The sequence below is a fragment of the Megalobrama amblycephala genome, linkage group LG21 (genome assembly GCF_018812025.1).
Source record: "Megalobrama amblycephala isolate DHTTF-2021 linkage group LG21, ASM1881202v1, whole genome shotgun sequence".
Taxonomy (NCBI): domain Eukaryota; kingdom Metazoa; phylum Chordata; class Actinopteri; order Cypriniformes; family Xenocyprididae; genus Megalobrama; species Megalobrama amblycephala.
Window position 1 is genome coordinate 8,852,097 of NC_063064.1, and position 13,398 is coordinate 8,865,494.

Sequence of the window (13,398 nt, forward strand, 5' to 3'; positions counted from 1 at the left end):
GGGGCTGTTTAAAAAACATCTAGGAATTTTCTATATTCTTTATTTATTGCAGAAAGGATTGATGTGACTCCAGCAGTTGTGAAAATGGAGGAAAATAAAAGAATTTTGATAAAGTGCTGCATGTTATTAATTTAAAATCAGGCTCGAAAGAGACAATATTTCCTTCAGTGTATCTTTATTGTACTCTCAAATTGGCGAACTTGTAGCAACTTGTCTCTCGCTATAATAAAACACATCCACTGATATAAATAGGTGATTTAACAGTACACATATTCAAATACCGTACATAAATCAATTATCGAAATATTAAGTTACGCACATCAAATAAAAAGGCATAAAAATACCGCAGACATTGAGGTCCAGTTTTAAGCCAAAACACAAACATCACACTATTGACATGGCAGTAAATAGGTAAACAAAGTTTGGATAAACAACAAAAACTAGTACCCCAACCTTCAGTATATTTATATAAAGAGTTTTTATTTTCCTCTATTTTTTTCCTCTCTCTTCCTGATTTTTTTTTTTTTTTTTTTTTTTTTCCTCCACCAAAAGACAATTGAGAAACCTCTCCAAATGCCACAGAGAACTGCTCCACCAGATGGCATCTTTCTGCTGTAATAAGGCATTTATTTTAGATCTTTTTGGAGGCAGGCATTTATTACAGAGAGACTAAAAATCATATCAATAACAAAAAAAAAAAAAATGTATTAAACAATTAAGATTATATTATGTGTTTGGCAGAGGTGGGATTTGACCATGTTCACCAACCAATATAAACTTCATCGCAAAACACTAAGCTCAAGTTTAAACAAGCACTTTACCTTGCTGACAGAGGTTCTCCACAGGAAATACATAAAACAAAGAGGGAGGGGGACACTTAATAATGAAATAAGCTTAATTTGTGTTACGGTATTTTCAGAGTTACCAATTAAGAGAACAAACTACCTATGCTAGATACAAATTCCCATTACACATTTGAGAAAGGCTGATGCGCAAGCTTTTACTGAATGCAGCAGTTGGGGCGGTGGCCGTTGGGGTCCTTGAATCGAAGACGCATTTTGGGATGATATTTTTCCAGATAGAAGAGCTGCTTGCTGTTAAATGCTCCACGGCGCTTTCTGAAATTAAAATAAACATTTATCTTAAAAGATCAAATCCTGACTATTATTATTATTATATTATTTTCAGAAGTATAACATTAACTCACTGTCGTATGAACTGAACAGCATCTTCGTATTTCATCCCACACTCAATCAGGGCCAGGGCAACCAGCACTGGGGCTCTATGGAAAAGAAAACATGCAGAGCTCAAAACCTTATGATACATGCAATAATAAAATAACTTATCTTGAATCCTATAAAATTACCTTCCAAGTCCTGCTACGCAATGTACGGCAATGCAGCAGCCTGGCTCTTCCCTAAACTTAAGCCGAAGAAGATTCAACCAATCATCAACGATCTGGTTAGAGGGAGGAGCTCCATCGTCAAAGGGCCAATCCTGCACAACAGCAAAAAGCAGTATTAAAACATGACCCAGGATAAGAATGGATTCATTTTCATGCAAGTGAATTGGTTCACATGGACGTACCAGAACCTGAATGCCTTCTTTAACAACCAGGTTTGCATCGTACGTAGCCTCACACACTCTAACAACTGTCGTCACCCCATATTTCTTCAGTTCCTAATGGATGGGAGCGATGTCATGTAAGTGATATTTTGCAGTTACTGTAATTATGAACAGTTGTAATAGACCCTCATTATGAGCTTTTTATAATTGTCTAACCAAAACATCACTTTTAGTGTGTTCAAGCCATTTAAACCAGCACTCACCTCGATGAACTTGTGAAGCGTGGCATTAGTAGGGTTGTGGGTAATGAGGAATCTCATGTTTTTGTAAGTGATCTCCACTGGGGCAGGTCTATTCATACGAGCCATTTTTGACTTTTTCAAAATAGCTTGAAAATCTTAAAGAAAAGTGGGAGAAACTCTCTCCAGTAACAAAAGAAAATCTTACGGATACAATCAGGAGGAAAAAAGGGTGGGTGGGATTAAGAGAAAAAGCTGAGAACAACAAAATAAAATAGGGAGAAAATCAAAAGAAAACGAGGCTGGTCCTCTGGTGAGAGTGAAGGGCCAACGAGGGCAGTGCACTTCAGGAGACTTTTTTTACCCCATCCAGAACCGCCGACCGCTGTGGACGCCCGCTCTCCAAGCCCGATCCCGCCAACGTTAAAACTGTAACACAAGTCTCTCTTCTGATGAGGTAGCAAGGCTAGCCGTTCACTTCTCTGCATAAACGCCGTGCTGAGCCTGGCAGTAGTCCCCACTGCCCTTCAGAAACTCCATAAATGTGTGACCCAAAACACCACAGAACTGCTGCAAGAACACAAGAACAGAAACACAGAGGTCAGGGCACAGGACTTCACTTAGCTTTTTCATTCCTGATTTAAAGCATCAACAGTAAGATGTTTTTCAGATTTCTGCCTGTCCAGTTGTGTATGTATATATATATATGGGTCAATGATGTGACGGGTCATTTTTTTGTCCAAAGGCCTTAATAATAATAAAAAACAAAGATATGACATCCAAAGTATGTAAGGTATTACAACTAGATCTCTTTTATTTAATCCAAATGTTTTAATTATATTTTGCTACATATAAAAGATATTTTAAAGATTTTAAAGTGTCAAAAGGTCATTCGGTTTAACCGTCCAAAGGCCAATACAGCCATTTCATTTGTGATTAAAATATATATTGTTTTATTCTGGCATGATTTTATAACATCATATATCAACATAGTGCAAAATGGTATTAAAATGATGTGTAGTAGTCAAGCAGTCAATATCATGTGACAGGATGTGACATCATTCAGACACCTGCAAAGGACCACATGATCGTGCAGCAAAGTAACTAAAGGTGTGTTCGAGCTCATGCAGCGCCGCACAGACCGATCGGCGGCTGACTTGAAGCAGTGCATGCCAGTAAGAAATTATGTCCGACTTGAGAAGGCGCCGACACCATGTGACTGTGACGTATGACTTCAAAGTACCACGAGAGCGATTCGAGATCAGCCACCTGAGGCAGCCAGTGCAGTTTCTCAAGAGGAGCTGCACGAGCTCTGATGACGACACAGCTGTTTCACGATTGGCCGGATTCACCGCATGACAACGATCACGTGTGTTTTGTGAAACATCAGTGTATTAGCCCAATATTGCATTTATTTCACTTCAGCTGTGATAAAGTATGCAAGCGCAGCGCGAGTGTCACTACGGGAAGCAGAAAGTGTCCGACTTCATGTCTCCGTTTTCAGCTTCTCCCCGCCTGCACACGGCTACTCTCGCCGATCGGTTGCATCCAGCCGCAGTCGATGTCGAACACACCTTAAGTCTCTTGAAATCAGGTCATTTGGTACAACTGCTATAAAACATGGAAAATGTTGTAATATTTTAAAAACTTGTACTAAATATAAAATGTTTGATTGTCCTTTTGCTAGCTAGCTAGATATCAGCCTGTTAGCATTGTTTGAAAATATCGTCATTCGGTGCAAATAAAAATATGTGTCATTTGGTAAAACCGAAATTCTGATTAAACCGAATGACTTTTTTGGTGACAAATTTTATCCATCCTGTAAAAAATGACAAAAGGCGGTGTTAATTGATTATAAAAACCACAATCTCATTGTTAACACTTTAATTTTTTTTAATAAATCTTAATAAAAATTACTAAATGACCCATATATTTTATATATATATATATATATATATATATATATATATATATATATATATATATAAAAATCACATGACATTTTCTTTACACAGAAAAGCGCCATAATAGCTGGAAATTATAAAGAAAAAGTTAAACATGTAAAAATTAAGTAATTCGTGGCAAAACAGAATTTACAATCATATGCCACAGGAAACAAAATGTTTACATTTACAAGGTATCAAATTTATGTTTTGAATCATATCAGACAAGCTGATATGATTTGGGGTAAATGCTGACACTCTGTATTGACCACTAAGAAGCAAGTAACAGTTTTATAATCTTTGATACACTCATGAACAAAAAAAATACTCACGCATCCCTATAGCCTAAAGAACTGAATCAGTGTCTTCGTATCAGCATGAAAATCAACCATATCCCTCTCCTCCCTATAAACACATGACTCAGAGGTGAGTCAACAAGCAGCATGTGGGTCATTGTTTCAGGGGGAACACTTGAGCAGTCGTGTGACCGGTTGTGCTTTCTGGGAAATCTAAAATCTTCATGTCAGTCTCGTGAGGACACACACGTGTCACAGCAGCTCTATGGGATTACCAGATACTAAGCCTCTTTAGCAAACCACTTTAAAAAGACGCAACAAGCTCATGTATTAGTAACCTAAATCTACAAGTAATTCAAATGAAAGGCACAGATGTTTGGTTGGGTTATTTTTAAGTGCGACTTTATGGAAATCATGTGTAAAGGCCTCAAACGAGGCCATTAAAATGACCAAATGCAGATTTTATGTACGAAGCAGGTCAGGGTTTGAAATGCGGTGAAATATTTGAATCGTACAACTGATTAATTATCCAAAACATGCTAATTAATCGACACAAAGACTTCCGCTCGGCTAATATTAGCAATGGAGCATAAAGATCACAGATTACCTTAATTTTTCGACAACTATACAACTCACACTGTCGTTCAACTCCATTTCTTTTATTTTCTTTACATAGTAAACGATTAACGATATATAAAAGTGCGAAATGTCGTGCTCAGTTCTCACTGATGTAGCTATAAGGCTAACCGAAGCTAACATCGTCACCAAGCGATTATTTCAACGACACTAGCAGTAAAATCTAATAATTTACAATCATATACACAGCGTTTTAGATTTGTAGATAGTTACAACAAAATAAAACATATTAAGCTATATATAAACTGTGGAAGACGACAAAACCGGTTTTGCTCTAATGACAATTAGCTCACAATAGTGCGAGATTACGACCTAATTTCTCAAAAATAAAGCGTGAATCTGCATCAAGACATAAATATATATATGTTGAAAGGTTTCACTTACTGGAATATGCTTACTCATTGAAGATTGTAGCTTAATCATAAAGCCGCTCCGGAGAATAATTGTTGTGGTGTTTGACCATACAGCGCTGCCGTGTATGTGATGAGAGGCTCCGGTAACCGGTTACAGCTGGACTCAAGAAACCGCACCCTACTACACACTCTACAGCACACACAGCCCAACTCACTGACCATCTACACACAGTTTACACATACACCATTTTATCATCATTCAGGTTGATTAAGACACTTTTTCCCAGTCATATCAATTATATTCATACTTTAAACATATGCTACAATTTTAATACAATGATTAGGCTATTATTATTAACAAATAAAAATAATTGTATAAAATATAAGATTACAAAATAAAGTTTATAATTTAAGTAAATTAAAATTCTAAACATATATTTGATATAAAATAACAATTATTCAATAATATTCAAGTTATTAAATAAAACGTAAAAAAAAAAGTTATTTAATTACATTCATAATCTAAACTCATCCTGTAGGCTAATAATAATAATTCTGTCATGACAACTCTCTGAGTGTTTGGCATGGTAATGGCAATATGTTTGGTCTTGGCGGAATAGATGTGTTAAGGCCGGAACACACCAAGCCGACGCTGACGAACTAGTGGCGACAAAAGCAGACTGCGGGGTTGGCTCACGTCGGCAGCATCTGTGTCCAAAGTTGGCCTGACACACCAAACCAACACTCAACAGCTAACGGCCAAGTAGCACGTCTGTTCTGCGCCTGAGTGAGATGAAATGCCTTTCCGAACCAGCAGGTGGCAGTATCTGAACAGCCAATCAGAATGATCAGATGGCCCAACGGACCGACGAGCTCTGACGCCGATTCAACATTTCGAAACGGCCGACGAGGACCAACTTCAGCCGCCGGTGCGGAACACACTGAGAAAACTTAGTCGGCCAATGAACAAAAACTGCCCGACATCGGCTTGGTGGGTTCCTGCCTTTACACAGCTGCTGCTGCTGAGCATGTATGGGAGGTGCTACTGCCAATACATACACAATACATATGCTGCCTTGAGCAAGTAAGACATGCTGCTGCTGTACAATATACATGAATTACCTGTAGCAGATCTATACAGGTGGAGCTGGGGAAGGTGGAGGGTTTCTGAAAGCACGCAGCAACTACAGCAAATGCTGATGCTGACCAAGTATTTGAAGGTTGAGTAGCATGCTCATTGGCTACTGATACAGCAGGAACCAATCAGCTGCGCCCTATAGAGAATTATGTAAATGAAAGCACATTGATGTAAGCTATGTATAGATTCATAACAGAACTTTATTATTATTAATAATAATAATGATAGTTAATTCTATTCATTTATTCATGTAACTGACACATTTATCCAAAGTCACTTACAATAAGGAAAAAGCACAGGCAATTAATCACAAAGGAGCTAACAATATTAGTAGTGCCTTAATGCCTAATTTTAAAGGGGTGGTATAATGCCAATTTTACAAGATGTAAAATAAGTCTCTGATGTCCCCAGAGTGTGCATGTGAAGTTTTAGCTTAAAATACCATACAGATATTTTTTATAGCATGTTAAACTTGTCACTTTTTGAGGGTGAGCAAAAACACTGTTTTTTTGTGTGTCCCTTTAAATGCAAATGAGCTGCTGCTCTCAAAAGGGGGTGGAGTTTCACAAGCTCCTGTTAGTACTTAGCAGAGCCTCACATTACCTCATGCAGACAAAACAAACAAACAAACAAAAAGGCATGCAGACTCCCTGAAAACGTCAGAAACTGTTCAGCCCTTTATGTTCAAAATGGAGTCGGACAATGATGGAGAGACTCAAGAAGTGACAACATTTTGAATGCAACGGGACGCTTCTGAACAGTTAGTTGATTAATTTATGTAGCTGATGTGGAGTTAACTATCTTAAAGTCATTGATTAGCATATTCTGTCATGATAATCTATAAATCGCTCCTGTGGGAACTGTTGTAAGATCCTACAGAGCCAGAGAATATATGCTGCATGAAGATAGAACAGGCATAGTTTAGTTTAATTACGGTTATAACTGTCATTTTGTCATCTTGCTTTTATGAGATACTATTGCATTTGTGTTATGTACTGTAATGCAGTAACATGGCCTCAACCCCTTTGTTGCATGTTCTTGGGGGCAGAGTTTAAGTAAATTTTAGGGTTAGTGATGTCACCAACTCGGGAAGAAGCTTGTTGTAGTCCCTACCAGCCGTTTGTTGTAGTCCTTAAACAGACAATATCTCCATTTGCATTGAACTTTCAGCGCTGTAACTTTGCAGATACTGTTTATTCTCAAGCAGCAACATTACACACTAACCAAAGTAAAAAAAAAGTGAAATCGCAATGAACCACCCCTTTAAGAGCAAACTACACCTGATTTAACATAAACACAAAGATCCAGGTGCAATATATTTACAATATTAACTACAGCTAAGGTGCTCACTTTAAAATACAGTATTTGGACCTAAACATTTCTGTCTTGAATTCATTCTGACAATAGGGTTATCTTCATTGTAATATAATAATCTACATTTAACATTCTTGTATAAAAGTTTTCATCTGACCTTTTCAAAGACTTGGTTTATTTATCAGTTAATCTAGAATAAAATACATCTTTATTTGTAGCCATTTTTGAAATATTTTCAAATTATTTATTTGTTCAAATTTGCTAGGCAACACCAGTGCTTATATAAAGGCTTGTGTTCATTTATGTTCACATTATAAATCAATGTCATTCTGTTAAATAACCTTTTAGTCAAACAATTGCATCTTTCTAGAGATTTGATGAATGATGTGTTGTGAACTGTTGAAAACAGCTGATGTGCAGAAGCTCACAATAGATGAGTGGGACTGAACAGACTGGACGGTTCAGGCATTTGGTTGGGGTGAAAGGGAGCAGATTGGGTTGTTTCAGTCTCTGTTAGTCAGTTGTGTGAGCCACTTCGATTGGGAGATGGTCATGACTTTCCAGACATTCACATAATGCAGGAATCAGAGGAATCCAAAGATATGGTAAAATCTTTGCACTTGTTTGTTATTTTTGCTTATATTTTTTTTCTGTCAAATGCAGTGGCTGAAAAAAGTTTAAAGATGTATGTATATCATAATTTGGTGCTCTATGATTGTGTTACTGTGAGTTATATTAAGTCCGAAAGCCATACATTTTATCTTCTTCAGGAGAACATTCCAGACCAAGTGGATGGAGGAAGTATGAGTGCAGGAAAGAAGGGTGCAGATCTAAGAGAGAAGCATCATTCCTCTTCTAACTGGGACAGAAAAGGGACACCTGTACCCATAGTGCCATCGAACGTACCACTTCCAGGCCCCACAAACGACCCCATCCTTATTTCCATTGGCCCTCCACATCGTTGCCCCTCTGTTTCCAGTGAGTCCCAGTACCAGGGTCTCGAGAGAGAGGATGACTACGCCAACAGGCATGGATGGAGAAGGGAGAATGTGCAATATTACCCGCCAACTGGTGAGGGTGGCGTCGCCAAACAAACAATGGATGAACTGAAAAGTGTTTTGCGTGAGAGCTCCCTACTGAGTGCAAAAGGGCAAGATGAAGGAAGGAGCTACCCTCCTGGTCAAAGAGTGGACTGTAAGCCAGACCAAGTGCCTTCTAAGAGTTTCAGCACCTTCAAGCCAATTTCAGAAGCTAGGAGAGCATCCAGACTAAGGGAAGGAAGCTCTAGCTTGGATTCAGGTGGGCCCTCAAGGACAGATGGATCTCCACGCAGGTCCTCTAGAGTGAATTCACCCACTGTTGAGACATCCCACTGGGGTGAAGCTGGCTCATCAAATTCAGGTTAGTATGTGCCTTTGGGTCCTCTTCTTCTCTGAGAAGATTTATGGTTGTCTCAGTTTAAGTCATTTATTACTATTAACTTTCTCATCTTTTATCTCAATTTCATATTCCCAACAGACAAAGAGAGCTCACAGGCACACTCTTTTGCATCTCAAAACTTCATTTCTGACGTTGAGCACATAAAACAGCAAATTGCACGGGAAAGCATAAGCTTTGTTCGCTTTGAGGCCACTGATCTTCATGGCGTATCCCGATCCAAGACAGTTCCGGCTCGATTCTTTCAAGTAAATCTTTTTAAATGCCTCTTATTGATTCTGTACTGTAATTGTAAGTGTATTGGTACATGATAGTACAATCTTAAGCTGGTACAATAGGACAATAAAGATAAGCAAATTTATATATTTTTCAGAAGCAACTCTGCATAAGGGATCAAGACTTTTCATACATTATATCTTGGACTGGCATATTTTTGTAGTTTTAGTCAACCTAATCTCATGAGAAAATGTAAGTGTTTTACAGTGTCAATTTCGTATGAATTTGTACGATGTGATTAATATGAAAAAGTATGATTTTTAGGTCCATCCCTAACCTCAGTTTTAAACCTAACTGTCAGAACTTATGAAAACATACAAATGAGATCATTTGACTTAGCCACCAATTCGACAAATTATAAAATAGTTACAAATTGCCATGAGATTGTGTTGGTTTTAAATTATACTAAAACAAAAAAACCTGCCAGTGTCATCTATCATTTTGCACATTTGGATTTACTGAGATTTGGTTTGCTGATGTCTTTAGAGGGCAGGGTTTTGGAGAGAAGGGGTGTGGTTGATGACATGGTTGAGGGTTAGCAAGATGGCTAACGTTGCTTACAGCAGTATTAATGTTAGTAATAACTTTGACTGTTTAGTGTCACTTTGCAATAATTATAGTCTTTTTGAAAATAGTGGTAAAATGCTGAAAAAGTACTAAACATTAATCATTATTGACACCACAGGAAAAAGCTGTATATGGCATCCCAATGCCGAGAAGCTACCTGGAGTTAACCCTAAGTCCCAAAGTCAATGAAGTTGATCATCCAAGCGCAGCCAACTTCAGCAGTGATGTCCTCCTTGGTCCCAGATCTCTCCACATTCCAAATCCTCCCCTGGGCAGACCAGACCGCTCGTCTTATCTGCGACCCCTGCACAATCACAGGTATACCTCTGCGAACATCCCCCGCCTCATAGCCAAGCAGATGCTCGGCCACTCCAGAGCATGGGATTCTCTCTCCACTCATCTTTCACGTATGAGTGCTGTATCTTCGGGGCCCCTGAACGAGTGGGACCCAAAGCTGTTTTCTTCCCTGCCACTACACTATTGAGCAACTACGATCTACCCTTCCTGCAGCAGCTAGTCAGGGGGATGTACTACATGGGAGTTGATGTTGAGAGCTTCTCATCTGCTAATGGTCCAGGACAGATGGAGATTTGCTTCAAACCCAGGTTTGGAATCGATGCCGCCGACGGCGCTTTCACCTTCCGCACAGGAATCAAAGAGATGGCCAGGAAGTTTGACTATATCGCCACCTTTTTCACAGATGACAACATCCACAATTCAGGATTACTCTCCCATAGCCTTTGGGATGCCAGTGGCAGAAGAAGCCTCTTCCACTCGGGCAATGGGGAAATTTCGGAGATCGGCAAGAAGTGGCTCTCAGGTCTTCTCCAGCACTCAGCTGCTCTGAGCTGCCTCTTGGCTCCAGGGATCGGCTGTCGAAACCAGCTTTCCAAAGGCAAGAAAGATTCCAAGAGCCATCTTTACGCCACATGCGGCTGCAACGACAACAGCTGTGCCTTCAACGTGAAGGTTCATGGTGGACGGGAGATGCACATCGATAACAAGCTGGGTTCAGCAATGGCCAACCCTTACATTGTGTTGGCGGCCACGATAGCGGCAGGACTGGATGGTATTAGGCGTAATCTCAATGCTGAACAGGTTCTAAGCAGAGCTCCAGTTCAGCAGAAACAGTTCCCCATCCCTATTAAACTGGACGATGCTTTAGAGGCTCTGTCCGAGGACAGTGCGATTTGTGGTGCACTGGGAGAGCCTTTCGTGCAGTATTTTATTGCCATGAAGCGTGTAGAGATTGAGACCCAAGAGCAGGATGCAGACAAGAACAAGGGACTTGAGTATTTTATTTAACATTTGAATTTGGTGAATGATTTTGTGTATTTGAAACAAACAAAATACATTTAATGACCATCTGATTTGGTATTGAAGACAAGTAATATCTCTCTTGCAAAAAATATTTAAAATAAAATCATACAACTGACTGATATCTGCTGCACACTGTCTGACTGATTTCATTTACAGAGATAATGGGGCTGAATAGTCTCAACTTTAAAGTCAATTTAATTTGCAGATCGTTTACATTCACAGTGAAGTGACGTGTAGCCAAGTATGGTGTCCCATACTTGGAATTTGTGCTCTGCATTTTACCCATCCAAGTGCACACACACAGCAGTGAGTATTGAGCACACACACACACACAGGCTGCGTCCGAAAACCTAGGTAGCTGTCTTGCTGCCTCGCTGTCTTATAAGAGAATGACTTGTACGGCAGCGTTTGTGCATGAAGGTACCTCACGAAATTGATTTCGGACAGACTTCTGAGGCAGCCTAACAGTTTAATGATCTACAGCAATATAGTGTGAGCTTTGGTGAGAACTAAACAAATATTTAATTATTACAGTAGTAATTTCTCGATAGAAATGATATCAAAATTGAAATATGTTGGTCAAAATCGTACATTTACACACAAACTGAGCAGCAAACGCAACTTTCGGACGCCATCTTTATTTTTCTAGCTCAACTGTCACAGAATGGAAAACACAGGATTGTGGGATATCAAAGGCAGCTAAGGATACATCTATGCTTCCTTCAAAAATCGATCTGAGGAAGGTATCTCATGAGACAGGAAGTGAAGCTAACAATTGGATTCGGACGTGCCTTGATGCCTTACTACCTTGAAATGTGTCCTCAGAAGGCAGCATTTTCCAGTTTTCGGACGCAGCCACACTGTGAACACACACCCGGTGAAGTGGGCAGCCATTTTTTTGCTGTGGTGCAAGGGGAGTGATTGGGGGTTAGGTGCCTTGCTCAAAGACACCTCAGTTGTGGGTAATGAGAGTGTAAGAGAGTGCTGTTCATTCACTCCCCCACCATTTCCTGCTGGTACTGAGACTTGACCCCGCTGCCTTTGGGTTACAAGTCCAAACTCTAACAATTAAGTCAGGAACACACCACGCCGACGGTCGGCTAAATTTTCTCTGTGTGTTCCGCACCGTCGACTGAAGTTGGTCCTCGTCTGCATTTTTCTGCCTAATCGACATGTTGAATTGGCGTCGGAGCTTGTCGGTCCATCTGATAATTCTGATTGACTTTTCAGCTACTGCCACCTGCTGGTTCGGAAAGGCATTTCATCTTACGCAGGCGCAGAACAGACGTGCTACTTGGCTGTCAGCTGTCGAGCGTCGGTTTGGTGTGTCAGGGCAACTTTGGACCCAGACGCTGCTGACATGAGCCAACCCCTCAGTCTGCTTTCGTCGCCACTAGTTTGTCGGCGTCGGCTTGGTGTGTTCCTGCCTTGAAGGCCACAACTGCCCAAACTTCAGAAGTAATAGTAACTTGTTTTTAGGAGACCTACTTGAAGATTAAACTTGCCAAATATGTTGAGCTGGGACCTGGAATAACAAGACAAGGCAACTGTTGACTTTGAAGTTGTTAACAATGCTAGAAGTTCTCCAAGGAGAAATATTCATATCTGAATTATATGTTGTAATCAAGCACTTTCGTTTGAAATGATTTATGTGAATCTGACATTATATACCAGGGGTGTCCATCTGCTTTTAGAGCACAAGTGTCAAACTCCAGTCCTGGAGGGCCACTGTCCTGCAGAGTGTATCTCCAACCAGCTCAAAAACACCTGCCTGGAAGTTATAGGCTGCATCTGAAAGATTAAAAATGCTGCCTTTGGAGGATGCATTCCAAGAAAGGAAGGCAGCAAGGCACATCCAAATCCAAGAGATACCTTCTTGTGATCAATTTTTGAAGGCAGCATAATTGTATCCTTTGCTGCTTTGGATATCACACAATCCTGTACGTTCTATTCCTGTGACAGTAAAGCTAAAAAATAAAGATGGCATAAAAGTTCCGGTTGGTGGTCAGTTTGTGTGTAAAATGTATGTTTTTGACCAATGCTTTCTACTTCTGATGACATTTCTAGTGAGAATTACTCACTATTTAATTGTAGTAATTAAATATTTGCTCAGTTATCACCAAAGCTCACTCTATTTTGCTATAGATCGTTAAACCATTATGCTGCCTAAGAAATGTGTCTGAAATCTGTTTTGTGACGTACCTTCATGTGCAAACGTTGCCTGCAAAGTCACTGCTTGATAGGACAGTGAGCAACAAGTCAGCTGCCTAAGCTTTCGGATGCAGCCTTGGCCCTCCAGGAGCAGAATTGGAC

The 13,398-nt window shown here is 39.8% G+C and overlaps 2 protein-coding genes across 3 annotated transcripts; one reads left to right on the top strand and one right to left on the bottom strand.

The window, feature by feature from the left end:
- Positions 1–158: 158 nt before the first annotated feature.
- Positions 159–5,222, bottom strand: ptp4a1 (protein tyrosine phosphatase 4A1). Of its 2 annotated transcripts, XM_048171939.1 has the most exons (8): positions 5,065–5,218; positions 4,081–4,153; positions 2,170–2,375; positions 1,830–1,963; positions 1,588–1,680; positions 1,367–1,497; positions 1,208–1,282; positions 159–1,118 (listed from the first exon to the last, which is right to left on the bottom strand). In XM_048171939.1, the coding sequence occupies exons 3-8, from the start codon at positions 2,291–2,293 to the stop codon at positions 1,001–1,003; spliced, it is 675 nt and encodes a 224-aa protein (XP_048027896.1). In that variant the 5' UTR covers positions 2,294–2,375; positions 4,081–4,153; positions 5,065–5,218; the 3' UTR covers positions 159–1,000. The 2 variants fall into 2 exon arrangements, with proteins under 2 accessions (XP_048027896.1, XP_048027895.1); XM_048171938.1 differs by lacking the exon at positions 4,081–4,153 and having other exon boundaries at positions 5,065–5,222.
- A 2,094-nt stretch (positions 5,223–7,316) lies between these two features.
- On the top strand, positions 7,317–11,206 carry lgsn (lengsin, lens protein with glutamine synthetase domain). Its single transcript, XM_048171934.1, is given in 7 exon segments — positions 7,317–8,090; positions 8,256–8,886; positions 9,004–9,170; positions 9,884–9,997; positions 9,999–10,098; positions 10,101–10,130; positions 10,133–11,206. Coding segments are annotated over 7 exon segments (2,010 nt in total). The 5' UTR covers positions 7,317–8,060; the 3' UTR covers positions 11,071–11,206.
- The last annotated feature ends 2,192 nt before the right edge of the window (positions 11,207–13,398 follow it).

What these genes read in the sequence shown, in the direction of transcription:
- ptp4a1 (XM_048171938.1), bottom strand. Translation starts at nt 2,293, where the DNA reads ATGCAGAGAAGTGAACGGCTAGCCTTGCTACCTCATCAGAAGAGAGAC. An exon ending in AAGAAGGCATTCAGGTTCTG is followed by an intron (nt 1,498 to 1,587) that starts GTACGTCCATGT and finishes GCTGTTGTGCAG; the next exon opens with GATTGGCCCTTTGACGATGG. An exon ending in TGCGTAGCAGGACTTGGAAG is followed by an intron (nt 1,283 to 1,366) that starts GTAATTTTATAG and finishes TCTTTTCCATAG; the next exon opens with AGCCCCAGTGCTGGTTGCCC.